Source organism: Cavia porcellus, unplaced genomic scaffold (assembly GCF_034190915.1).
Source record: "Cavia porcellus strain 051 isolate PalLab524CR breed Dunkin Hartley unplaced genomic scaffold, mCavPor4.1 scaffold_25, whole genome shotgun sequence".
NCBI lineage: Eukaryota > Metazoa > Chordata > Mammalia > Rodentia > Caviidae > Cavia > Cavia porcellus.
Genome location: NW_026947508.1, coordinates 23,598,542 through 23,625,488, shown reverse-complemented (window position 1 = coordinate 23,625,488; position 26,947 = coordinate 23,598,542). Strand labels below are relative to the sequence as shown.

The 26,947-nt window shown below is 56.6% G+C and overlaps 1 protein-coding gene across 2 annotated transcripts in view; it reads left to right on the top strand.

Moving 5' to 3' along the window:
* Sdc3 (syndecan 3) overlaps positions 1–26,114 on the top strand; it is a 34,464-nt gene extending 8,350 nt beyond the window's left edge. Inside the window, exons 1-5 of one of the 2 annotated variants that reach the window (XM_063235935.1) lie at positions 11,180–11,286; positions 17,531–17,648; positions 18,600–19,207; positions 21,119–21,410; positions 22,253–26,114. In XM_063235935.1, coding sequence (XP_063092005.1) covers positions 18,629–19,207; positions 21,119–21,410; positions 22,253–22,419 — 1,038 coding nt within the window. In that variant the 5' untranslated portion in view covers positions 11,180–11,286; positions 17,531–17,648; positions 18,600–18,628 and the 3' untranslated portion in view covers positions 22,420–26,114. Of the gene's footprint in view, positions 1–11,179; positions 11,287–17,530; positions 17,649–18,599; positions 19,208–21,118; positions 21,411–22,252 lie in introns of those variants that run through there. The other variant, XM_063235934.1, reaches the window with a different exon arrangement.
* The last annotated feature ends 833 nt before the right edge of the window (positions 26,115–26,947 follow it).

The following is a 26,947-nucleotide window of genomic DNA, read 5'->3' as shown; positions in this document are numbered from 1 at the left end:
CGGGGTGCTCAGCTCCATTTCTGACTGCAGGAAGCTCCCAGTCAAGGAGTCAGGGAAGTGGAGGTTTGGTCCTGACCTTGGAGGAGGTGATCTTAGGCCGTGCTGGGCCCCTGGCTGGTGGGACCCAGGCGGGCAGAGGTGGGGAGGACCCTGGTATATAGGGGAGCTGAAGTGCTGTTCAAACAGCAGGTCCCAGCTGGGGAGGGGAGCTCGTGTGGTGCGGGCAGTGCCTCTCCTTTTTGGGGTGCAAGGGTTCCTGCTGTGGGAAGAGCTTTTGTGATGAGTGTATCATTTTGATGAGTGAATTGCATATTGATTTATTTTAACTTTTAAAACTACATTTTTATTAATAAATGCCAAATAACTACAAACTACTATTTCCGTGGCATCACATATTTTTATCATACCCCGTTACTACTTTTTCCTATCCCCTCTTCTTTCCTCCCCTTATTCCTGTGTTCTTGTCTCGTAATAGTCCCTTCCATTTTCATGTCATCTTTTTTCGATTCCACCTGTTGGGGAAACAGTGACACCTGGCTGTGGGAGTCCCGCTAATTTCCCTTAACACGATGATCTCTAGTTCCATCCATTTTTGAGTTGCACATTTAGTAACTCAGCACTTCACAGGGGCCTCGTCTGTGACCCAGAGTGTTCTGTGGCTGAAGGGCTTCCGCATGGAAAGCCCCTGGTGCACGGGGATGACCCCAGTGGCTCCCGGGAAGGACAGTGAGTCCGAAGCATTTGTGTTCTGTCCTGCAGGGGGAGGAGAGGGGCCTGCAGCTACTCTGCCAGACGTCTCCCGCGTGGAAACTCACTCGATCTTACAGCAGTGCCGTGAGGGAGACACTAGTATTACCTCCATTTTATACGGGAAGAACGGAAACAGAGAGGTGAAGTAGCTTGTCCAAGGTCACAGAGCTAGTCTGTGGCCCAGGTGGGATTTGAAGCCAAATAGTCTGGCCCCCTGGGTCCTACCTAGGGGAGAAGCCCTGCTCCCTGCCACCTCCTGTATTGGAAACTGTAAACTATGGTGTCCTTGAGAGGAGGAACGTGAGGCCAGAGAGGTTTCATGCGGCACTTGAAACTCGTGTGGCTGCCATGGGGAGGCCTTAGCCCCAGCCCAGGGGCTCTTGGCTTCCATTTCTCTCTGTCCTCTGCCACTTGTTTTCTGACTGTATTGAGTCTGGAAGAGACTGGCCCAGGGGAGGGGAAGAGCAGAGGACTGGAGGTCATTTCAGCTTGAAGGGCCTTGTCCACTGGAACTGAGACCAAGGCGTCGCTCTCAAGCCGTGGTCTCTTCTGAGAGCCTTCTTACCCTCCCCTTGGAGAGGCTGGAGCTCCGAGAGGCACCAGGTCGCATCCCTTCCCTTACCGTCATGCATAGCAAGTTGGTGGCTCAGCTGGGACTGAAATTCCATCTCCTGAGTCCTGGGCAGGACCTGCAAGGCCTGGCACATGTGCACGTTTCTTCTTCCTCCTGTCTGTCCTCTGCTCCCGGTGCCGGCCCGGCCTCCTCCTCTTCCTCCCAGAAGCCTTCCCTGTGCCCAGCTCCCTGTGCCCGAGCCTCTGTGCAGACTGCTTCCGTCAGTGCCCTTCTCTACCCTCATTCCTTTGCCTTTACACCCACCTGGCTGCCCCCCGGATCCCAGGCAGAGAGCGCTGCTATCGGCTTTCTTTCCTTCGTGCCTCCCCTTGTGCTTTCCCTTCCCTGTCCACCTTTCCTTCTTTTCCAGTAAACTTCTACCCATCCTCCAGAACCTGCCCCTGATGTCCCTGTTCCCAGCTCCCGAGCATACTGGGCTTTCTGCTCTTCCTTCTTCTAGATTCCGAGGCCTGCACCTCTGCTAATATTTTGGGGTACTTTGTCAAGCCCCAATTCTGAGCATTGCTTCCTAGGATTGGCTCCCCACAGGGCTACATTGTTACCTCCCTGAGCTCTCACGGGGAGACTTTGTTGCAGCTGTGAGTCCCCCATTACATCATCTCCCTGCTCAGCCCTCACACATGCTACTTTGTTTCATTCCTCCTAATTCTGACATTGCTACATCGTTGCTTTCCCCTGCTTTCACACATCCTCAATCTGTTTTATTTCTAGTCTTCCCCATTGTCACACCTTGTCCTTTCTCCCCAGCCTCCTGCTCATGTGACCTCAGGTTTGAGAGCCGAGGAAAGTGGAGCAGGCGAGAGGGGGTGCAGCCTTACAGCTTCAGCAGACCGGGGAGGTGCGGGGCAGGGAAGGGCAGCATCTGGACTTTGGGACTCTGTCGTTCTGGGGAGGGGGGAGTTGCCTCTCAGCTTCCGGAGGCAGGGGCTTGGTTACAGGGGCATCTGCCCTCCCCTAGTGCTCCCTCCTGCCCACTGCTTCCTCCTCCTTGCTTTACCCTGTGCCCCTTTGCCTGGCCCTGGCTCCCACTCCTCTCCTTTGCTCCCTCCTGCCCGCATTCCCAGGGGCCCCTGTCTCCCTCCCTCCCAGGCTGTGACTGTGCATAGCGGTCTGCGGGACTGAGGGGGTAGTTGGAGCCTGGGGTGCCTCTGTAGTTTCTCACCCTGTGGGTCTGCAAGTCCCAGCTTCTTTCCCCCTGCCCCACTCCCCAGAAGTATCATCAAGGCCAAGGGCTGCAGGAGTCAGCCTTGGCTTTGCTCTGAGGTGAGGGAACTGAACCTAAAGACAGTGTGGCTGAGCTGTGTGTGTGTGTGTGTGTGTGTGTGTGTGTGTGTGTGTGTGTGTGTGAGTGTGTGTAGCTCCACTGGACAGTGTCTCCTGTGTGTCTCCTGGGAGCTGAGCCAGTGCTCAGCTGAGTCCTCCTTCATGTGAGGTGGGGAGCAGGAGGCTGGGGGGCAATCTCAGATCCAGAGCGGCCTGCAGTCCTGGGTCTGGGCTGTGCCTGAGCTGGGTACTCCTTTGCCCTGTGTAGTTGTAGTTGCGGGACACAGGTCCTGTGAGTGGGTGTTGCTGGGCACCTGTGGATGTGTGGAGGCCCCGGTGTTTGTGGGGGAGAGGGTGTTTGGGGCTTGCCCTGGGGCATTGGGAGTCCCCAGCTGTTGTCTCTCCCCTTACCCGGCCCTGGGCCTGACGGCAGTTGTAGTGCTGGGAGGGATCTGAACTACCGGGAACGTGTTAGTCCTTAATCCTGGGTCTTAATCCCAGGTCTAGAGAGCCCAGGCCAGAGGGGCAGCTGGTCATCTGGCCTCCTTAGAGGTGATTAAGGCAAGGGCGGGTGCGGGGGCAGAGGGACGAAGAGCTTTGTCCGCCTAACCTCCAGGCACGCTCTAGCCCCTGCCCTCCAAACCAGCCTTGGTCCCTTCAGCAGTTTGGTTCTGTGTAATTTACTAAACCCGGGTGTGGACGTGTTGGCGGCAGGAGACAGGGTGTGGCTGTGTGTTGCAGACTAAAGTGACAGTTGGGATGAGAGACGTCTGGAGAAGAAGGTCTGCATTTAACCACACCGGGTGCTGACCTTGGGGGGACAGTTCAGACTGGAGAACCCTGTTGTGAACTAGGAGGGACATTTCTGATAAAGAAGGAAAATGAGGCCAAACCATGAAATACTAAACTTGGGGCCCTGAGCAGGAGCAGTGATCTCAGGGACAAGGGGATGGGGACCTTCTACGGGGTGGTGAGGCCTGAGTTGGCTGTGGAAGGTGTTCGCTTTTGGGGTGCATGGGTCCTTGTTGATTGTCACCAGAAAGAGGGTCCCTTCTGGAATTTAAGAGGCAGGGGCCATAGCTGCTGTATGCCATCATGCCCAGAATGCTCCCGCTGGGGAATCTTCCTGCCCAGGTGTCAGCAGGGCTACTGCTGACAGGTGCCACCGGGGGTGAGGTGTGTGAGGGTGCTTCTAGTGGGCGGGGTCAGCGTGGACTATGGCTCCAAGATGACTGTCCCTGGCATGCTGTGAGAGGGACTAGCACCCATCCTACCCTTGGCACCCACATTGTGCAGGCGGAGACCCCACTCTGCCCCTCTGCCCACAGTGCCCCATGTTGTGTGAACATATGTGACTTAAGGAACAGCTGTGAAAAATGGTGACAAGAGGATGTCTTGGGCATCAGCCTCACAAGGGGTGTACTTGGGTCTCAGCTTGTCAACTGAGTGACCTTGGGCCAATCACTGTACCTGTGTTATCCTCTGAGCCTGCATTGTCCTCTGTAAATGGGATGGTCCCTGTGGCATTCCAGGGAATTGCAAGGATTGGGCTTTAGGGGGCCCGGAGTCTGGCATGCTGCAGTATCTGTAAGTGTGGGGCCATGCTAGTGAGAGATGGCAGACATCACCCCATCCTTGTCTATCTTGGGGCTTGGGAACAAGATTGTCCTGGCAGCAGCACTTGCTATGTGTACTTTAAGCCTGTTTTTTTCAAGCCCAGTCTTTCTTTCATAAGCCTGGCTTCCATGGAGCTTGGCCCCTGGGCCAGCCCCTGTGGGACTCACTCACTCATTCTCCTGGGGCCAGGGCTCCAGGCTTGGTCTTGCCCTGCTGCAGCTTCATAGGGAAAGGGGTGAGATTGCTGAGGGTCAGATGGCTGAGCCTGGGCTTTCCAGCTGAGCCTAGGGCAGGCCTGGGAAGGATTCCTGCTGGGGGGATGTGTTGGCCTTGTCCCTGGGAGGAGGGCAGTGGGGACAGGGCATTCAGAACCCTGAATGTGACTCTGAGCTCAGTGGGAGACCCTGTGCTGTGAGCTACAGAACATGGATACAGAGCCCTTAGGAGGCAGGTGGGTCTCAGGGAGAGGAGCTAGGGCACTGGGTTTTATCTGGCTCCCTGCACCCTTCTCTGGGACTGAGGGGGTCTTTGTGGAGTTCTTGGCCTCCTCTCCTCAATCCTTATGGCTCTTGCTTTGCAGTCTGAGCTGTGAGGCTGTGAGGTCACTTCCTCTCTCCTCCACGACAATCTGGGGAACTTGGCCAGAGAGGGAGAGACTTGGCCAGGTGGTAGGACAGAGGACTGAGGTGTTAGGCTTCACACCTGAGCCAGCCTGTGGGGGAGGGGGGCCCCAGAGCACCTGCCAGACAAAGGCCTGGCAGCTCAGGCCTAGGCCCAGCTCCCAGACAGACAGGACTGCGTGTAGAGAATGAGAACGGAAACCAGCCCGGGGCTTGGCAGCTGCCAGCTGGCCTGGGTGGCAGCTGGTGCCTGGGAGCCAAGTGGAGTTGGGGCAGGGGGTGAGAGGTGGGCCCTGGAGCCAGTACAGGGGTGTCTGCCCTCAAGGCTGCTCTAGACGGCCACAGGGGAACAAGGTAGATGGCCTTGCCTTTGAGCCCGCGGCCCCCTGCTTGGCAGGGACTACCTTCCTGAGGCAGCCAGCGGGCAGCCACGTGGGCATCCCTGAGCCCCTGAGGGCTGCAGCTGGGAAACAGGTCTGGAGCAGGGATGGCAGCCAGCCGCTGTCTTAAGACTGGGCTCAGTCTGTCCCTTCAGTGGCCCCACCTGGCCAAGTGGCCTTTGACAAGCACGGAGCAGGCTGTCACCAAGCTGGGCCTTGCCCTCCACTGCAGGTCTGCAGAGTAAATGTTTGTCAGTCGCAAGGCAGGGGTCCTGGGGCTTGGTTGAGGGGAGCTCGATGCTGGCAGCAGGGACCAGGCAAAAGTGCTGTCAGGAGAAGGAGCCCCGGGAGCTCTAGGGTCTGGATTTGAGTCCAGGCTTTGCTGTGCGGCCCTGGCCAAGTTTCTCCCCTTCCTGAGCTTCAGTCTCACAGCATTTCTTTTTCTCTGTCTTCTCTTCTGTCCCTGCCTCGCCCCGTGTTAGGGATTGAACCCCAGCCTTTTTATGGAGACATAACTCACATTCCATACAGTCCACTCGCCCAGTGTATACACTGTCCCCTCTTGGCCATGCTTTCACTTTCCATGACTTCAGTTACCCACAGTCAACAGCAGCTTAAAAATACTGAGTGAGGGGCTGGGGATTTAGCTCAGCGGCATAAGCACCTGCCTTGCAAGCAGGCAGTCATGAGTTCGATCCCCGGTACCGATAAAAAAAAAAAAAATATTGAGTGGAAAATTTCAGAAATAAACATTTCATAAAATCTGAATTATGCATTGTTCTGAGTCGTGTGAGGAGAAACTGTCCTGCTTTGTCCCGCCTCGGATGAGATTCACTTGTGCTGTGTATGCCGCCCACCTGCGGGTCACTGAGTAGCACCTCAGCTCTCTGTCAGCACCTGTGTTCAAGTGACCCTGCTTGCTTAATAATGGCCCCAAAGCCCAAGAGGAGGGATGCAGCGCAGACACCAGGCAGAGACCACAGGAGGACACGGCAACCCTGGTGCCGCGCGGCAGCAGGTGGATGCGGTGGGTGCCATCTGAGGCTTCAGGCATCCTCTGGGGTGTTGGAAGGTATCCCCTGTGCACAGAGCTGGCTGCTGTAATTCACTGCTTTCTGATTTATTTACAGAGCTGTGCAACCATCACCAATTTTAGGACATTTGTGTCACTTCGAAAAGAAACCCTGTATCTATTAGCAGCCACTCTGTTCCTCCCTAGCTGCCCAGCGCCAGGCAATCATGGTCTCTGTCTCTGTGATTTGCCTGTCTTGAACATTTGATTCAAGTGGAACTGTACAATGTGTGGTCTTTGGTGATGGATTTCCTACACTTAATGTAATGTATTTAAGGCTTTTTTACCTTGTAGCAGGCTTCAGACTTGATTACTTTTTTTTGCTAAATAATGCTCCATTGTATGGACATACAACAGGTTACCTCCCGCTCCTCAGTTGACAGCTGTTTGGTTAGTTTCAACTTTTTGGTTGTTATGGATAAATGCTGTACTTAAAAAAAAACACATGGATGCATGCTTTTATTCTTGAGTATACACCCCGGGAGTAGAATGACTGAGTCACATGGGGTTCTATGCACAACATTTTGAGGAGCCTCCAAGCTCTGTTTCTGAAGTGGCCACACCATTCACATTCCCACCAGTGGTGTGTGAGGGTTTGGGTTTCTCTGCAGCCCTGCCAGCCCGTCACTATCTGCCGCTGTGATCACGTTTGTGCTTGTGTGTGTTCTTCCCCTAGGTATTTATGGAACGTGGGCACTACAGAGCTGGGAGGAGAGCTGATCCCTTGAGGAGCCGTTTTGAAGATTCAGCAGCACCATGTGTAAAATGCCCTACTGGGCCTGGCACGTAGGCGGTGCTCAGCTGTGGGATGAGCCTTGTCAAGGAGAAGCAGGAGCTGGTGGCAGGACGTGTGGGTCCACCCTGAGCAGAGGGAAAGAGGCAGGAGCTGGTATGTCAGTGTCCCATTTACGGATGGGGGCACTGACAGGAGGCTTGTGGGGGTCACATCCGTCATTCAATCTCCCAGTGGTTCGAGGTCGAGGTCATTGCTGTTATGCTCATAGTAGGTGAAGAACCGAGGCTCAGAGGGGTTGAATTCCTCACCTGGAGTTGCACAGCTGCGGAAGCTGGTTCTGGAGTTTGGACCCACGTCATTTATCTTTGGAGACCCTGTGCAGTGTGAGGGCCCCCTTGCCCCCTACTGACTCCAGTGACTTAGCAGAGGCCTCAGGGGGCCTTGCCAGCCCTCCCCTCAACTTTTGTCTGATTTGTTGCTGTGTGCCTCTGCCCTGTGGGCAGTGGTGGTGACCAGCCAGAGGCCTCCATGGCACAGGCCATCTGAGTGTGGCTGCTTCTGTTCCTAGGAGTGGAATAGCCCAGAAGCCAGTGGGACAGCTCTGGGCTGGGGGCGGGAGGTGTCTGCACTGTGTGAGTTCACTTGGGTTATAAATAACTCGGCCAACAAGAGGGTGAGGGAAGCTATAGGCCGGCTTCTCAGAGCTCAGCCTAGATGCACGCACACTGTGTGCCCTGCTTGTGCCTGGGGAGCATGTAGAAGTGGGGTGGTCTCATGCGATGGCTGGCAGGGATGGTCTGCCTCAGCTGACCCCAGCAGCTGCCATTTCCTGGAGGAGGCTGCCCAGCATGTGGAGACCCAGGGCTGGAGCCCCTAACCTGGCTCCAGGGGGCCCCTGAGGTCAGATGAGGGTCCCTCAGCTCTGAGCTGTGGTCCTGGGATGTTGGCCAGATGTGGGACTGGAATCTCTGTCTGTACTCCTAGCCCTTCTCTACCACTGGCTCCCATGTCCACCCGCCTCGTTCGCCCTCTTATCACCCTGACTTCCACTGGGGTGCACTGTAGGTCACCTGGCTTTTTTTAAAAAATTTTTTTTACCGGTACCGGGGATCGAACTCACCACTGCCTGCTTGCAAGGCAGGTGCTTATGCCGCTGAGCTAAATCCCCAGCCCAGTCACTTGGCTTTTAAGTGTAGTGGTAAGGAACCCACTTCACCTGGTCCTGAGAAGGTGATTAGAGCAGTGTTGGCCCAGAGCCTGATGCTTAGTGGGCATCTATAAATGCTGCCTCCACCCAGTGCAGGCTGACTTGAGAAGTGGCCGGAATTGGAGGCTCCACTGGGAGTCCTCCTAGCTGCATGCTTTTGCATATAATTTACATAAATATTTTATGGTAAAATATGCTGGCATTAGTCTCAATTTCTCTTCCACTCTGCAGTCCACTCGGAGTCCCCCTGGCTGGGTTGTGAAGGAATCGGGAGGACCCTGGTCTGTTGCCCTGGTTTGAAGCAAGGGGAGACTGAAGCTCAGAGCAGGGCAGAGCCTGGCCTGGTGCCCTGGGGTGGGCAGCAGGTGGTGTGGTCAGGGGTGACTTCATCCCCGGTGTTTACTGGACAAACACTGAGGGAGGCTGACTCTCCTAGGTCCTAGGGGACAGGGAAGTGACCACATGGACCCAGCCACTGCCCACAGGAACTGGCAAGGAGACAACAGACATTAAACAGGAAAGCAAAGACTTCAGTTTCAGGCAGTGGTGAGCTATGAGGACAACCCCGGTGCTGACGCCAGTGTGGTGTGTTGGAAGGGGCTTGGGGGACCTGCTGATCAGAGAGGTGAGCTCGGAGTGGGGACACTATGGTGTCCTTGCACCTGTGAAGTGCCCATTAGCTGCTAGCTGCATTACAGCTGGCATCTGGGTGTCTGGGGGTTATCAGTGCCATTTTTATAGGAGGGCAAACTGAGGCCCAGGGAGGTGGAAGGGCTGGACCAGGCATCAGTTAGGGAGTGGGGGTCCAGGGCTGGAGCACACCCTTATGCCATGGAGATGTTTAGTTTGTTGGCAAGGATGGTGTGGAACCTGGAGACACAGTCCCAGAGGTACCTGCCAGGTGGGTCTGCTCACCTTCTCTGGGCCACCTGTCATGTTAGCATGCCTTGTCAGTCTGTCTGTCTGTGCAGATTGCTGGGTGGAGAGGGGTGGCTTCTGCTGTGCCTTCCACCTGGGGCACTTTCTGGATGGGGAGACGGAGGAGGCCAGGCATAGGCTGCTCTGTAGTACAGAGAGGGTGATCTTGGGGGGGGGGGTTCAGCTGATCCTGGGTTTAAATCCGGGTCCCATTTCTGTGTAACTCCAGGTCAGTGGCTTCACCCCTGTGGACTTTGGTTTGCCCATCTGTGAAGTAGGAAAGCGAATCCCTCACCAGGAAGGTGTGCAGAGGAGCGGGGTGACAGAACGTAAGAAAGCCTTGACCATTGTCCATGGGGAGGGGCAGTCAGCCCAGCCCTCTACAGAAAAATGGCCAGTGGGGTGAGTTGTTTCAATAGACTAGGACCCCCACTTGCACCCTCAGAAGTTTAGGAGTTCCTGGGCCCACAATTTGACAGGTTCACTGATGGCTTAGTAGTGTTGGCCTCCTTGTTTGTAAATGAGGCCAGCGGTACCCACTTCCTTGATGGCCTGGGGCTCAGTGAGATCTGGTGGGGGGCACCTGACAGGCTGCCTGGTTAGGTGGCTGCACAGTGGAGGTACAGAATCTCCACAAAGGGCTCCCCGAGCTGGGTCAGGGCCGTGGTTGGGTGTGTATGTGACATAGGCAGGCCGAGGTGGGGGGTCTCAAGAGGTCTGGGGGCATACCTGTCTTGTGGGTGCAGGTCTCCAAGTGCTGACTGGGTGCTTGGCATATAGGTGCCCATCATGTCAGCTGTGCCAACAAACAGTAGAGTAGGTGCTGGTGGGGCAGGGTGTCCTTGGAGGAACCTGGGTTCCCAGAATCTTCCTGTGGGAGGAGCAGGGAGGGCAGGTCTGGAGAAGGCCCCAGCCAGGTGGTCTGCTCTCAGCACAAGCCTGGGGACAGGAATCAGTGAGCAGTGTCAGGAGCCTAGAGGTGATGAGAGATGGCAGGTGGCTAGGACATGGAGAGCCGGGACAGAGGTGTCCCAGTGTGGAGTGAGGAGGGAGCCCGGAGCTCAGGTGATATCTCTTTTCCAGCGGATGAGGACTTGGTCTGATAGGTGTAGCCAGAAACTGGGCCGGTGGGGGAAGGTGGCCAGACAGGCTTCTGCCCTGGGTCTCTACCCTCCCAGGTAGAGCCCAGACAGGCCAGTGCCCAGGCGGGGAGAAGCCCTGCCAGCCTGCCAGCTCCTTGGAGGCTCTGTGTCCTTTCCTCTCTACTCCCTGCTCTGTGGTCAGTGTGGAGGACATTGGCCTGGCTAGGTTCCGGCTGGGGACTGCACAGAGCAGAGCGTGGCAGGGAGTGTCAGTTTCTGGTCCTGAAAGTGCTGTTAGTCTGTCATGGAAAACGTGGACGCTTCAGATCCCTCTGTGACCCGGAGAGACTCCTGGAACCATTGGTGAAATTCAGCGTTTGGAAAATCACATTGCTCGTGAGTTCATTAAAACAGGAGCGGGCTTCATGTGCATTTTGTAACCTACTTTTAAAACTTAACGGTGATCACAGCCGGCACTCAAGTGCGGGCGTGCCCAGGCTCCTGCGGCAGCTCGCCAGGTGGCTATCACTGCCTTTGTTTAACAGGCATGGCCGGCTGGGAGGGTGAGCTGTCTGCCCAGGGCCTGGGCGCTGAGGGATGGAAGGTCTGGCAGTCCTTCCAGCAGCCCAGCTGTAGGGCCTTTCCCCATACTCTTAATTATTCTCTGAAACAAGTTTTAAAAAACCCAAACCTTAAAAAAAAAAACAAAACAACAACAACAAAAAAACAAACAAACCTTCTGTGATCCATTCACCCCTTCTGGGGCCTCAATTAGCATTAGTTTGTACAAACGCACTTGTTGACAGCTGCATACTATCCCACCTTAAGGTTGTGCCTTCACTTATTTAACTGATTTCTAGCAAGCACGAACCGTCAGGATCAGCAAGGCCCTTGCTTAAATAGCTAGGCCTGAGTTGGCATGTTACAAATGGGCAGAGCAAGCATGGTAGGGGAGGGCACCTGTGCCTCCAGAGCCAGGGTGCCAGCTGCTCTCCCATTGGTCTGGGGTATGTGTGGGGCTCTGGGTAGCTGTTGGGAGCCTAGGGGAGGCATGGTTGGAGCTGACAGGAACAGGGGCAGGGAGAGGATTTGTCAGAGAAGCTGGGGTGCCGTGGCCCAAAAAGGGGGTGCTGCCCTTTTGGCTGCAGGGGAGGGGCTGGGAGCTGCTTAGGTTTCTCCACCTCTCTCCTGCTGTCCTGCCCCACATGGCCGGTGGCAAGCCATTGTGGGTGCTGCTGGGTTTCCAGCCAGGGCAGCTGTGGCCCAGTGGGAGTGGAGGCTGAGGCATCCCCTCTCCAGGCCAGGCCATCCATTGTGTAGCCCCTTGGCTGTCCTGCTGCCCACATTCCTGCGGTGATGCTCTGGGTCTCCGGGGTGGAGCTGGTGAGCGTGAGGGGCATTGAGTTCTCACAGGACTTGGGCCTTTTGGGGACACAGCCTGCAGGGACCCAGAGGGCCATGCTGAGACCCCTCCTTTACCCTGCTTCCAGGAGCTGGTCACTGTCACTGTGTGTCTTTAGACAGATTGCTTCACCTCTCTGAACGCTGCGTGGTGGTGTCTGCCTACCACTGACCTCTCTTCTGGGAATAGGATAATGCAAGGATTCCCCTCTTTATGCCTCAGTTTCCCTATTTGTTGGCAGAAAGAATTGGACTTGGTGATCTCTCCGGCCTGGTTCAGCCTTGAAGCTGAGGCCTGATGTGGGAAATGTGCTGTGGGGACACCACGCAGATGCCGCCCTGAGCCCTGGCTGCGTCCCAGGCAGCCTGCACTTGTGGTGCATTGTCTTACTTGATTCTCACAGTCGTTCTGTGAAGGCTGAGTTATGTTGGTTCCCTGGTTGGTTCCCAGGAACAACTTAGAGAGGCCAGGCAAGTTGCTCAGAGTCATCCAGCAAGCAAGCAGAGCTGCCCTTGAACCCAAGACTATCTGAACCGAACGCTGGGTCCCAGTCCCTGTTCATATCACCTCTAGGCACCAGGAGAGTGGAGCCAAAGTCTGGCTAATTAGGGGAAGGAAGCCCAGGCCGAACTAATTACTCCTGATTGTGCGCGTAGCTTTTCTGCAGCCTGGTGAGTGTGCTCAGGGTGCCGACTCCGGCCCCTGCCAGCTGACCTGATTTGTGTGTCTGGGTCTGTCTGTGTGGCTCGCCCTTCTTTCCTCCCAGTGTTTGCTTCTCTCTGTCTCAGCACTCACCCCTGCTGTGTGGCGCTGGCACTGCCACTGCCACTCGCTCTCTCTGGGCATCAATAGCCTCATCTACATTTACCCTCTCAGGAGGAGATTGAGGCTTCAGTGAGGTCAAGTCTCCAGAGATGGTCATAGAGCTACGAGCATGTAACTAAAAATAACCCGGCTGTGTTATGTTGTGCTGCTTTTGCTTATTTTGGGGCCAGCATTTGTTACTTATGTGATCTTAATCCTCAGCCTTGAAGCCACCCCCTTTTATCATCTCCATTTTACAGAGAGGACAGCTGAGGTGCGGAGAGTTTAAGTGACTTGCTCACAAACAGTGGGCAGTGATAGGAGGAACAGACTGATTCTGGGTTCATCTGCGTGCCACCCTGTCTGGATAGCTTGTGGTGGGCAGGGGAAGGCTGTGGGGGCTGGGCACGAGAGACCACAGACTTCTTGTGCAGGATTGAAGGGGCCGGGGGTGAGGGAAGAGGCTGGCTTTCCTGAGCATGTCCCCTGTCCTCGGATGGTGAGTATGAGTGACTGGGGAAGGACAGGTACCCGTCTGACCTCTAGCTGATTCAGGACGTTCCCCACCCCAGCCCCGGCTGTGGTCCAGGGAGGGTGGGCAGCCCAGAGGGGACCAGCCAGCTCCCGAGCGGCTCTGAAATGAGTCACTGCTGGGGCTGGCTGTGCTGGGCTGGAAGCCAGAGAGGTTCTGTGGGTTGAGGCTACCAGTCAGCTCCAGGCAGAGGTGATAGGCTGTGGGAGGGTTGGCAGGATGTGGGTTTGTGGGCCAGGATGCCACATCTACCTGGGGATGTGCCTGTGCACTTACATATTCCCAGCAGTGTGTGTGCGTGCGTGCGCGCGCGTGTGCAAGGGGCCTGGTGGTGGGCACGGCCGTGTGTGCCTGGTAGGGCAGGGACTGTTCAGGGACCTGGCGACCAAGCAGGTGGCAGCAGGGTGGGGGCTGGGGGCTCACAGTGTGTGCTGTGTGCTGTGAGCTGGTGAGGCCGTCTGGACGTTGGGTGGTGTACATGGCTGCCGGTGAGTGGGAGCTGTGGTCCCAGGTGTAGGAATTTGGCTCAGGAGGAGCAGTGGGTCTGGGTGGCCCTGAGAACACTGAGCAAAAGTGTCAGGGACCAAGGACTCATGTTTACACCTCAGTCCTAATCCAGACTCAGCATATGCATCCGTGGGATGGGGATGAGGGAGGCAGGACTCTTAGCATCTGGCGCACAGGCCCTCTGCAGGGTGCACAGAGGCTGCTGGAGCCCCCAGTCCTTTGTGGCTTCCCTCAGCCCAGATGCTCAGACCGGAGTGGCCTGCCTGGGACCCTGATGGCTGTCTGCCCTGGCCTTGGTGGTGGAAGGAAGCAGGAGGTCAGGCCTTTCTGGGGGCGTGCTCTTTGCTGAGGTTTATGTGTGTCATCTGTGAGGCTGAGTTGGGTGTCCACGAGTGCCCTTAGTGCGTGTGTGGGTGTGCGAAGCTCAGGGTATAGCAGATGGGAGGTGTGTGCTGCAATACACTGGGCTGTATTCCCAATAAGCTCTAGTGGATATACAAGTTGGGGTTGGCAAACACTGTTCTTAATTGTGTGGTGTGTGTGTGTGCTGGGGTGTGCAGTGCATGCACGAGGATGCTGGGCTTTATGGTTTGTCAGTCACTTTGCCTGTGCACACGCGCGCATGTGTGTGTGTGTGTGTGTGTGTGTGTATGTGCACCACCCTGTCTGGTGGAGGAGGCCGTGAGTCTACGAGGAGGGTCACAATGAGGGTCCAGGAAAAGCCAGCAGTGTCCTGGAGCATTTGTATTCAGTTCTTTAAGGCAAGAGTGTGGATAATTATGCTTATTGTGCATGAAATTATGCAAATGTGGAGGTCATTTAGGGGTCAAAGGCTGTTTGTCATCTTTTTCCTCGGGTACTTTGTGACTTCTAAGGCACTCCCAGCAAGCTATTGCCATTCCTCTCCCCTTGGTGCTTCACAGGGACCAACACCCACAGTGTCGAGTCCCCTGGTCTCCAAGGGTGGCTGGGTTACAGCCACCCTCTCCACCTTATCTAGGGGCTGCTTATTATTCGGGAAGAATGTTCTTCTGGATGCAGGCTTGCAAAATCACTGAGGTAGCCCCTTCCCTAGCTTCGTCTGATCAGCAGGATGCTAAATTAAGATGTGCGCACGTTCCGCCTCCTACTCGTGCCTTCTTGCCTTCCCCTACTGCTTCCCTGCCCTGTGCCCCCCACCCTCTAGCCCCCCTCTGTCCTCTGCCTCTCCATCCCTGTCTCCACCCTCCCCCTCTGTTCCTCCAGGATCTTGCCCTCTCCTGCACCCCCCATCTCTGTGGGGAGCTGCAGCTCCTGGTCCTTTGCACATAGGAGATGGTTGTCATGGTAACGGTTGTCATGTCGATGGCTACTGAGCTAGGGATGAATAGTATCTAGGTGAGAGCTACCTGAGTGGAGGCTGATGGATTCACAGGAGGCTTGATGCTTGTCTCCGAGCCTTAGAACTGCACAGTACCTCCACCCCTGCCACTTCCCTCCCCTGTGGCACTGTAAGGTATACTCACACGCGGCCTGGTTTTGGCTGCCTGTAGGTGAGTGTGTCAGGGTGTGTCTGTATTCTCTGTGTGTTTGGGTGTGTCATTTCTAGTGTCTGTGCCTTTAGGAAGTAGGAGGCTCTTTGGATTTGTGCTGATCTTTCTGGAGTCAAGGTGTCAGAGGCTGCTACGTGGCTGTAGTCATCGTGGAAACTTGAGGATTCCCTGTTTGGCTCCTACATTTACTCCTGTTTTGAGGTTCCAGGGACCACAGATCTCTCAAAACCCTTCCTTTCAGTTCATGGTCACTGGTCACTCCCCAGCTGCCTGAGGGAATAGAAAGCGAAGATGGCCTTTTCCCTGGGCAGGAACCCAATCCCTGTGCCTGCTTAGTTCCCAGGAGGCTGAAAGTCCCCTGGGATTCCAGCTTGTGTTCCTGAGGATTTGTTCCTCTGGGCAGAGATGGGAGCAGCAAAAAGCTGGACAGTAGCTGCTCTGAACTCCCGGAATGTCTAAAAGAGGAAGACCCAGCAATTAGTCACGGGAGCAATTATGTTAATTGTTCCACTTCATGACTCACTGGTAGAAAGTAAATACTGATTAATTCATTACTTTGAGAAGTGTGTGTGTGTGTGTGTGTGTGTGTGTGTGTGTGTGTGGTGTGGTGTGGTGAAGGGGTATCTCCTGGCTCCCTGCCCTGGCTGGCTGTGCAGGGCTTAGAGCAGGTGGTTGAGGCCGGGGGCAGGAAGCCAGGACTGAGATCCTGTCCCTGCTTCTGAATGAACTCCGGGAGGAGCACTGTTGGCGGCAGGAGTAGAGGCTGAACACGAGGTGCTGATCCAGCCCCTCTCCTGTGCCTTCTGTGGCTCCCACTGCCAGTCAGACACTGCAGGTGCTCAGGCACTGAGACCTACTGATCCCGTGCATTCAGCTCTCACAAAATTCTGATGTGCAGTGACCGGTTCCCAAGAGAAGGTCTGCAGAGCCTGAAACCCTTCTGTGATTGGCCCCTGCTCCAGCCTGCTGTGCCCTCCCCAGCCTCTAACTCTAACTCCATCCTTAACAAATGTGTTCTGACACTACCCTGTGCCAGGCACCTCGCTAGACAGGGACACATGTTGCCTAATTTGGCAAGGATGGACACGCCCCTGGACACATGAACCCCAAGCAGACTGGCAGTGACAGTGTTACAAATCAGAACAACTGGGTACCCTTGAAAGTTCAAAGTAAAAGACTTCTCAAAGGAAGTGATGTGACACTGCAGGTTAGCTGCAGCCAGTTTGAGGACGAAGGGATGGAGGCAGGAACGAAGCGGCATGGAGCAGAATGGGGACTGGAGTGCTGGGGGACAGTAGAGGGTGGGGGGACAGGGCGGGGGGAAGGGCCAGTTTCAAGGGCAGTGGCTGCACTTCCTCACCTTGGAGTCTTTGCTTTTTTCCTTCTGCCTGAGCTGCCTTTTGTTCCCATTTTCAGTGTTTCAGACCCAGATACCATATCCACATCCTTACCCTTCACCTCTGAGGGCTCTCCGGGCAGGATTTGACTGGGCAGAGCTGCCGAAGGGAGCCATGCCTGTTCCCCTCTGGGGGTCTGCATGTCTGCTATGGAGGTCCTTAGCTCTGGCTGCAGCCCCAGCATTACAGGGGAAGTGAAGGGGAAGAGTTGGACCCAGGAGCTGAGGCCTGGGGAGCTAGAACTTGGAGGAGCCCCTCTTACCCGTCACGGCCCCTGGAGGTGCAGGCAGCAAGTATTCTGTGTGGATTCTGGACTGTGGGGCAGGCTGGTGGAGGGAGCTGACCATAGGCAGGTAGAGCCTGTTCTTTTCCCCTTCCGCTTCCCTACCAGGGAACTGCCCTCCCTGAACCCCAAACCTTCCCACACCCAAGTGCACCTGATAGTACTAAGTGCCCCCTGTCTTTGGGAATTTATGGTGTCACTTTAGGTCCCAAGCAGAGGTTGGATCTTATGTATCCCTTGCCCTCTGGTGGCCTGGGCAGGTGGCCCTCGGTTTTTCCATCGATGCACTGGGCTAATACCCTTAGTACCCCAGCCCTGTCGGGAGTGCTCAGTGGGACCTTGTCTGTGGTCAGCACTTGTAAGTGGATTGATGATGCCGGTTGCATAGAGCACTATGGCTGACCTGTGCTGAGCACACAGCAACATAGGGTGTGCTAGCATTGCCTGTGAATTAGCACGGCTCGATGAGGCAGGTGCTCTTAGTTTCCAGACGAGTGAACCAAGGCATGTAAGGATGAGGTAACTTGCCCCAGCTCCCACATTTAATAATCAAAGGAACCAAGATTCACACTTAGCAGTGGCTGGCCACAAACCAGGTTCCACCACTCAAGGATTCTGAGCAGGGAATGGAGGAGCAGTCGGGGTCTCCGGGGTGGCATCAGGCAGAAGATGGGGCTGCTACCCTGTTGCCCACGTGGATATCACTCAGCCCTCCAGCGCACCTGCTGTTAGTCTGTGGGCAACCAGGCTGCTGGCCTTGGGTGCTGAGGCCTGGGTGTGTCCTGCCTTTCCAGGCTCAGCGCTGGCGCAGTGAGAACTTTGAGCGGCCTGTGGACCTTGAGGGCTCCGGGGACGATGACTCCTTTCCTGAGGATGAACTGGATGACCTCTACTCGGGGTCCGGCTCCGGCTGTAAGTACCTCCCCGTCTCCCTGTCTGCAGTGACCAGTGTGTAATGACCAGTGTGTAATGACCACTCCCAGGGACCCCTGCAGTCCTCCCAGGGTGCAGAGGTTCAGGTGGGGCTGTCTCAGGACCCCAAAGGGCAGAGCGCTCTGCTTGGTAGTGAAATAGGCCCGAGGGGCTTCAGTGCTGGGGACTCCCTGTTCTTGTCTCTGAATCTCTGTGCTGCTGGAGTCTCTCTGACCCATATCAGAAACAGGTGCACCTCAGTAATTCAGTCTTCGTGGCACTGTTCCATCCATTTGGAGGAATTTAGCTGCCAGCTATTGGTGGTCATGGCAGGTCCTCAGCAGAAATGATTGATCCGGTGTGGGTCAGGTGGCCCCATTGGATCCAGTCAGCTGTGTCCAAGGATGCAGGGTCACCTCCGCTCCCAAGCCTGCTTCAGCCCCGAGCCCTGAGCTTCTGTCTTGTGCTGTCCACCAGCCCCTGCTCCCTCCGTCTCATTTCCCTCCAGGTTCCTTTGTTTGTCCTGGTGGCACAGCAGTTCCCCTGTGGGAAGGGCCCATTCACCTCTTCCTTTCTCTGGGGGGCCCTCACTACCCTGAGTCTGCAGTGGGCATGAGCCTTGCTCTTCCCAAATGCCACAGCTCTGCTCCCTTTGACCCAAAGTGAGAATGGCGCCTTCATTGCTGCTGCTTGGACTCCGGCTGATAGGGGCCTCAGGCTGGGAGGGCTGGAATAGTCAGGAAGGGTTCCTGGAGGCGGTGCTCCCTGGAGCATGCTTGGCGAGGCTAGAGGAGCTGGTGAGGTGGCCAGGCCGCGTCTTCCTCCTTCCCCTCATGTTTTCCTGGAAACTTGGGCAGGGAGGCGTCACCTAGATGGCTGCTGCTTACCTGGGATTCTCATCCCCTCTTGCTACCCAGCTCTCTAGCTTTCTCCCTCTCCCTGTCCTTGCAGACTTTGAGGAGTCGGGCATTGAGACGGCCATGCGGTTCAGCCCTGAAGTAGCCCTGGCCGTGTCCACCACACCTGCAGTGCTGCCCACCGCGGACATCCGGCCTGTAGGCACCCCCTTCGGAGAGCTCCCCTCTGAGCATCCCACCCCAGAGCCTGTCACCAGTCCCCCGGTGGTGACAGAAATCCCAGAAGAGCCCAGCCAGAGAGCCACCACTGTCTCCACCACCATGGCAACCACCACTGCCACCACAGGGGCCCCGACTGTGGCCATGGCACCCACCATTGTGGCCACTGCTGCCCCCAGCACCCCTGCGGAACCCCCTTCCACAGCTACCACTGCTGTCGTAAGGACCACTGGTACACGGAGGCTTCTGCCTCTTCCACTGACCACGGCCGCCACGGCCCAGGCCACCACTCCTGTGGCCCCCTCAGCCCCTACCACAGTGGCTGTACTGGACACGGAAGCCCCAACACCCAGGCCGGTCAGCACGGCTACCTCCCAGCCGAGGACCCTTCCCAGACCAGCTACTACCCAGGAGCCCGATGTCCCTGAGAAGAGCACCTTGCCCCTGGGGACCACGGCCCCTGGACCCACAGAGGTGGCTCAGGTGAGGACACTGGGAGAGCGTGGGGCACAAAAGGAGGTCAGGGCTGGGGAGGAGGCTGGAGCTGGGCAGAGAGAACAGGGAGGAGCTAGAGATGAGCTAGGCAGGGGGGACCTGCAGAGGGGCTGTGCTGGGGCAGGGTATGAATCGCAGCGTGGGAACAGAGATGGAGCTGGAGAGGCAGAGTAGGCCGAAAAGCCAGGGGTGGGCTCGGTACTGTGCCGGGGACTGAGCCTGTGAGGTGTTGTGAGGAGGGGCAGAGCCAAGGGTTCTGGTGAAGAGCGTAGACAGGGCCAGCAGTCCAGATCTGAAGCCTGCTCTGATTTTGAGCCTTGTAACTTCAGGTGAGTCACTGACCCTTCCTATGCCTCCGTTTCCTTGTCTGTACAAAGGAAAAAGTAACAAAGCCCATCACAGTGCTGGGAGAATTAAATTGCCTGACAAATCAAAGTGCTTAGTCTGGCAGCAAGGTCTGGCAACAGTACACAAACTAAGTGCCCAGCTGTGGTCCTTGTCTCATCATCGCTGTGACTACCCCTGGCTGGAGGCTGAGTCGGTGCTGAGCGGTGAGGATGGGGCCCCGGAGCTCGTGGTGGGAGCCTGCCAGCAGGCCAACCGTGCTCAGGCTTCTCTGTGGCTTCCTCCATCCTGAGCCCCTCGGTCACCCAAGAGGGCACTGTGATGGGCTCCTTCAAAGACAAGGCAGCTGACACACAGGGAGGGGACACCACTGGCCAGGGCTCTGCAGCAGTGCCAGTGAGGGGGTGGGACCCTGAATAGCAGGATCCTGAGACAGGGCACTCCGCAGGGCTGCGCGCGTGTGTGTGGGATAAGGTGGGGGAGGGAGTGCAAGGGAAGAGGAGGATGAGGACCACTTGGGATGGAAGGGATGAAGGGGAGCAGAAGCCTGGTCCATGTGACTTTGCTGGGCATGGGAGCCCAGAGGGCTGTGGTCAGAGCTTCCTGGAGTCAGCAGCTATCCATATGGGACTGGGCCCTGTGCTGGCTTCCTCTGAGCTGCGGGGGCATCCTGGTGCTTTCATCGAGGTTTGGCTGAGCCCAGGCTGCAGGTATAGCCCCGGTGCACTGCCTTCCTGCCTGGGCACCAGGCCCATACACTGAGCAGCTGCACCCCTGCCTTCATGGGTCCCACAGCCCTTGCTGTACTCTCAGGAGTCCCCACACTGCTTCTGCATCCAGGTTGGGGTGACATCAGGGTTGGGAGTCACTGCCTGGCAGTCTGGACATGGAGTTGGGCTCTTGGACTGACAAAGGGACTCTCCTCTGCTTGGGGCTAGGCCCAGGTCCATAACAGTTGCACCCAGGGGTCTTCTGAAGATTGCTAAGAAAGCTGCTGGGCACAGCATGTGGCCAGACTAAGCACAGAGGCAGCATGGTAGAATGGTTGGAAACTGGGACTCGGATTGTATAGATCTAGGGGTTTTTTGGTGGGGGTAGGTGGGGCGCAGTCCTGGGGATTGAATCCCAGGGCCTTTGCACTGAATTACATGCCCAACCTTTGTTTCTTTGTTTGTTTATTCTGAGCAGACTCTTGCTAAATTGCCAAGGCTGCACATTTACAATCCTCTTGCCTCAGCCTCCCAGAGTGCTGGAATTATGGGCATGCCCTCCACCATGCCTGGCTAGTAGATCTAGATTTTGGCTCTGCTTCTCCTTATTAGATGTGTGTCCTTGGGAAGTTGCTTAACCTCTCTGAGCTCACTTCCTACTCTGTAAATTGGAGGTAATAATACCTCCTTGTGGGGACAGTGCTTTGCACAGAGTGTGGTTTTCCAGGGAGGGGAGTACTGAGAGTGTTAGTACTCTGGGGAATGGAGTGCTAGTAGGGACTTATATGTAGGGTTGCCTGGGGTGACTGGCCTTGACTTTGGGGCTTTTCCCACTTCTCTGCAGACCCCAACTCCAGAGTCCCTCCTGACCACAGTCCGGGATGAGCCGGAGGTGCCAGTGAGTGGGGGACCCAGTGGGGACTTTGAGCTGCCAGAGGAAGAGACCACACAACCAGACACCGCCAATGAAGTGGTGGCTGTGGGAGGGGCTGCAGCCAAGCCGTCACCTCCACCTGGAACACTGCCCAAAGGCGCCCAGCCAGGGCCTGGCCTCCTGGACAATGCCATCGACTCTGGCAGCTCAGCTGCCCAGCTGCCCCAGAAGAGCATCCTGGAGCGGAAGGAGGTGCTTGTAGGTGAGGATGTGCTCTGGACAAGGGCCTGGGAGAAGACCGGAGCATGACAGCCAGTCAGGCCTCAGTGTCCTTTGGGACTGGGAAGGGTAGTCAGGGCGTGGCTCTCTGGGAGCAGATCAGAAGGGGAAGCTGGGGACTCTCTCTGCTCTCTGGCCCCTCCGTTAACCTCCCTCTCATTGACCCTCGCCGCCTCCCATCTCCAGAACTTCCCTCAGTGCCTTCCAACCCCTCCGTGCACTCTGACTCACCCCTGCTTTCCTGGGTCGTGCTGGCCGATCCCGCGGGGCATTGTTTCCTGGGTACTAATCTCGGACTCACCCTTCAGCTTGCTGTTTGCCCACCCCTTAGCCCCAGAGCCTATGGACCTTCCCTGGCTAGGTCTGCTAAGGAGCCCTTGGGCAGTGCTCCAAGTCCTGGCCCCTCCTTAGGAGCAGGGCTGCCTCTGCAGGCTTCCCCCTCCGTTAGCACCTGATCAGGTCTGTTGTACCGGTCTGTGTGGAAGAATGTCTTCTGTGACAGGGAAGTGCTGCTGTTTGGATGGCAGAGATTTTTCTTTCCTAGTGGTTATCAAACAACAGTGGGGCATTTTACAGCAAGCTGGCACCCTATAGCTGATGAAGCCCACAGCCTGTTCCCCAAGGGCGGGCGTGAGGAGTGGGTATAGGGCCCCCAGTTTGGATGCCGTGGGCATGGTGTGGGGATGGAGCTGGCCAACTCTCCCTTCACTCCTGCTCTGCCGGCAGATTTAGGACTCCTAGACCTGGGCCCCAGCGTCTAGTCCCGTCCCTCGACCTTCTTCCATCCTGCCTCAGGACCCTGACCTCTGTTCTTTCCTTCCGTAGCTGTGATTGTGGGCGGGGTGGTGGGCGCACTCTTCGCCGCCTTCCTGGTCACGCTGCTGGTCTACCGCATGAAGAAGAAGGATGAAGGCAGCTACACGTTGGAGGAGCCCAAGCAGGCGAGTGTCACATACCAGAAGCCTGACAAGCAGGAGGAGTTCTACGCCTAGCGGAGCCTCAGTGCCTCCCTGCAACCTCGGCCGCCCTCATCCAGTCCCGGCCCAGCCTCACTGGCCCAGCTGTGGGACTGGGCCTGGCCTGGTTCTTCTCTGCCCTCCTCCTCTGGCCTGCCCAGGCTCCAGCCTCACGCATTGCCCTGTGAGGAATGGGGATGCTACCATTTGCCCTAGTCTGTGCCCTTAGGAGCTCATCTCCTATCTCCCACCAGCCTGGGGCTTTGGGACCTTACATCAGTGGACTGGAGGAAGGAAGCTTCTGATTGGCTGGTGGGAGAAAGGGAAGAGATAGACCCTGAGATGGGCTGAGCCTCTGCGAAATCCCAAAGGGCTGGCTCAGTCTCCTTCCTGGGTCAGAGAGGCCCACAGGCTGGCTTCCAGGACCAACACGTGGCAAACTCAGCCCTTGAAATCATCTAGACGACAAAGCCTCATTCCTGTTGCAGGGCCTCTCTTTGCCTGGCTGAGGGAGTGTTATTTGTCACCAGCCTGTTTTGTCCTGGCCTCCTGGGGGTTCTGGGACCATTCTCCCCTCTCTGCCCAGTGCATATGTGCCCTAGGTTTCCTTCTCCCTACCCCGAGGACATGGCTTCCTGAGAGTGCAGAAGCAGCCCCCAGTGAGGACAGCTACCTGACATACCTCCTGTGAGCATATTCTACTCTGACACTACCACCCAGTCTGTTATATATATTGTTACTTGGTCACATAGAAGACAGAATAGAGCAGTGACAAAAGCATATCCAGTGCTGACCGCTTCGCCCAGCCAGACACCTTACAGACACGTTTTCCAAAGATATGTGTCTTCATGTACTGCTTAACCCACTCTCCAGACACCTCTGCTATACCAGTCACTACTTACGGTCACCTGGATGGTGACAGTGTGGTCTGCCTCTCTGTCCCTCCACCCCCCACACTGCCACCACACACATCATATCGAGCTCTTTTAGGCTCATCGGAGAAGGCAGAGTTCTATTGGAACAGTCAGCCCATATTGGGTCTCAGTTGCCCTGTTAACACTCGGTCCCACATCAAGGTGCCCACACCAGCCACATTGTCACCCATCCCGGCCTTGGTCAGACACGGCCCCAGGTGGATGCATAGTCCACACAACCCTGCACTCATTGGGGAAGAAAGGGGGGGCATTTGCCTTTCCTGAAGTATAGTGTGGTGCAAGTGGACATTGCTACCAGCCCACCCAGGGCTTTGCACACCTGAGGGCCTGGCCTCACCCCTGATTGCTTCCCTTCCCTCCGTGCCCACAAAGGGAGATGTTCAGGGCCAGCCCCACCTGCTGAGAGCCCTGGGACTTTCACCAAGGCTGGAGAAGGACAGGGTTGCACCCTAAAATTTGGCCCTGGGCTGTGGAGGGTGCTTGGGTTTCCCTGGACCAAAGGCCCTGGGTGGGGATGGGGTGAGTGGTCTGGCTCTTGGCTCCTACATCTTTTTCCTGCTCTGAGTTAGGGGGCTGATCCTGCCTCCCAGGACACAAGTTTCCAAAGTGCCTGTGAGGGCTGGCCCTCCGCCCGGGCCCTCTGCATCCCCTGCCCCCTAGACCCCCAGGCCTCCCTGTGGATGCCTGCCCACCCCTTTGACCAAACAAGTCTGCAGTTCTGGCTGCTGCTGCTGCATGGGCCCACAGCTGGAAGCAGCCCATCCAGATGACCCAGGCCTCAAGGCAGGTATTTGAGGGACTAGAACAGGTGACAGCAAGGGGAGCTGTGTCACAGGCCCCAGGCCTGCCTTCCCCTGCTTTGTTACCCGTGAAAGTGGGGCCATTTTATAGGTATTTTAAGTGAGGGATCACCAGTCCCCTTTGGGGTAGGTGGCAGGGGCTCTGGGAGCCCGGGGACGTGGTGGTGTGAATTGTAACTAGTTGGCCCTCCCATGCCCACCTGTCACCCATAGCCCAGATCCAAGTCAGGAGCCCACCCCAGTTTTATTTCTGTTCCCTTTTGAAGATTCCCTGGCAGTGGACCTCTGCAGGGGAGGGGTGGGGTGCTGAGGCAGCAAGGGCCAGGCTCCAGGGGTCCTTTCAGACCTTGAAGCCCTCCTCAGCAGGGCCCAGAGTTGTGTGAGGAAACCAGCTAGCTGGAGCCTTTGAGAGACCGAGAGGGGAGGAGGCCTGGGCCTCCGTGGGCCCTGCAGCAGAAGCTCCGGCCTCCCCGGCCTCCCTCTCCACTGATCCCTGGTGGGCTGCTGTCTCAGGGGTGGCAGCCCTGGTGAGAAGGCCTGGGCAGGCCAAGGCTGAGAACCTAGGAAGTGTGAAGGAGGCAGTGCTGGGCACCCAGGCCTCAGGGACACTGGTACTGGGACAGGGTCCAGCAGTAGACACAACTTCTGTGTTGTCTAGCCAACGTGGGGTGGCTTTGGCTGGCCTGACTTCTCATAGCTCAAGTGCTGGCTTTGGACTTGGGGCCTCCTGGCACCAGCACCCCTTCTGTGACCTTAGTCCTTAAGAGAGGCTGAGGGCCTTGTGCATGGAGCCCTGGACCCATGGTCAAGGTCCAGGCTTTATCTTCATGAAGTTTAATGTGGTCTGCCCAGGCCAGGTCTTCAGGCCAGTCTTTGGGCAGGGCGGGGAGCAGGGCAATCAAAGAGCTCAGCCATGGGTGAGCTGGAGCTCTACAGTGCAATGGGGGTGCGGAGGCCTCTCCCTACCCCAGGTATGGTGTGAAATGTGCAGGGCCAGCCAGGCAGGCCTGCAGACACCCCAGTGCTCCCGGGAGGGTGTCCTGCAGGCCCTGGCATTTCCTGGGAGCACAGCACATTCCAAATGAGAGGGAGCTTGTGTGGTTTGAGAACTCTCCTGGGCTTTGCTGGAGCCCACTGGAGGACAAGGCAGGCTGAGCTGAACTGGGGGCGGGACTGATCCCTGGCTGTGCTTACCAGAGCCCAAGTTCGGTCTCTCCAGGTGGCCAGAGCCGATGGGACTTCACCTGAAAGGCTGGTCCCCTTGATCACTGGAAGAATGTGGGTAGCAAATGGGGCAGGGAGGCCTGTGTGGCAGAGGCCTAGGGCACTCAGGCCAGGCCCTTGTGGTTGGCAAAGCCAGCCATCGGGCCAGACTGGGAGCAGAGCCAACTTGGCCTCCCAGGCCGGAGTGGCCTTCTCGGCTCTCCTGGCTTCCTCTGTCAGCCACAACCTTGGACTTGCCTCCCCATGCCTCCAGTCTGTAAATAGAAGCCCACAAACTGTACAGAGTTAGAGAGGCCAAGACTGGGCCCGGGAGTCACCATCGACGGGCTGAAGGCCCCCCATCCCCCAGGTGCCTGCCTGGCCCCAGCGTGACGAATGCATGTAAATATTTCTCGTAGGCAGCGTGGCTCCAGAGAGCCCCCTAAAGACAGTGTTCCCCTCTGGTGAGTCCTTTCCTCTGTACAGAGCCCTCCCGGCCCGGCCGGCGGTGGGTAGGAGTTCATCCTTCCCTCCCGCCTGCCTTCCCTTTCTCCCCCGCCCACGACCTCTTTATTAACCGTCCCTGTCCTGAGTTCATGGCCAAAACTCAATAAGGAGAAGTGGAGGAAAGATGGTGGACAAGGGGACCAAGGCACTGGCCCACTGTGGGTGTGTGCCTGGCCCAGCCTGGGGAAGGAACTGGTTTTGTTTTGTTTTTTGTTTGATTTTTGTTTTTAACATTTCCCGTGCTGTGCCCATTTATAAGAGGAAATAAAATTAAGCTGAAACGATGCACCGTTGCCGGAGTGATATTAATACAGGTGACTTTGGAAAGGCACAGCCCTGGCCCCGCTGCAGCCTCAGCCACCATCCCCTTTAAAGAAATTGAGAACGGAGCAGAGGCAGCTCCTGTGGGAGCCATTACAGTAAAAGCTGCCCTGGGTTCAGAGTGTTTGGGAAACCCCAGAGCTGAGTGTGGTTAAGGGGAGGAGGGATGGGGCTGTGGTTTACCCCCAGGGGTGGAGGGGGTGGGAGGAGAACTCTGATTTCAGGCCACAAAGAGAGAATCCTGGTTCCATTGCATAGTGGACTCAGAGCTGCAAGGTGGGTGGCTTTGGGCCTGATGACTATTTTCACACTCAGGAAGTGATTTCCTAGCTCTGACTCTTGGCAAGAATCTTGGCTTCTCTGAGCCTCAGTTTCCTCATCCATGAAATGGAATGACAGGGTCTCCCAAATGGAGTGTGGTGGGGATTGTACAAAGAAGAGTGGTCAGTGCAGCCTCTGGCAGCTGGTGTGGCTCACAGGATCTTTGGTGATAGAGCTGGGACAGAACAGAACCAGGGCTAGAAATTTGGTTGCCTGGATTTGCAGGGACATGGACCTCGGAGGGTCCCGAGCCAGCCTGGCCCCTCCTGGGAGTACAGAAGCTGCCTTTAGAGCCTCGGTGGACCCTTCCCAGCCTCCGCTCTGCCCAGCTCTCTTGCCAGGTGCACCCTGAGGGCCACGCTTTGTCAGTCTGCTCTGAAATCTGGGCCCTTCTCATGTGAAACTCTTCTTGGCTATGTGGCCTCTCGCTGGAGTCCATGTGGAACGGTTCTGCTCCCTGCCAGGGACAACACCTAG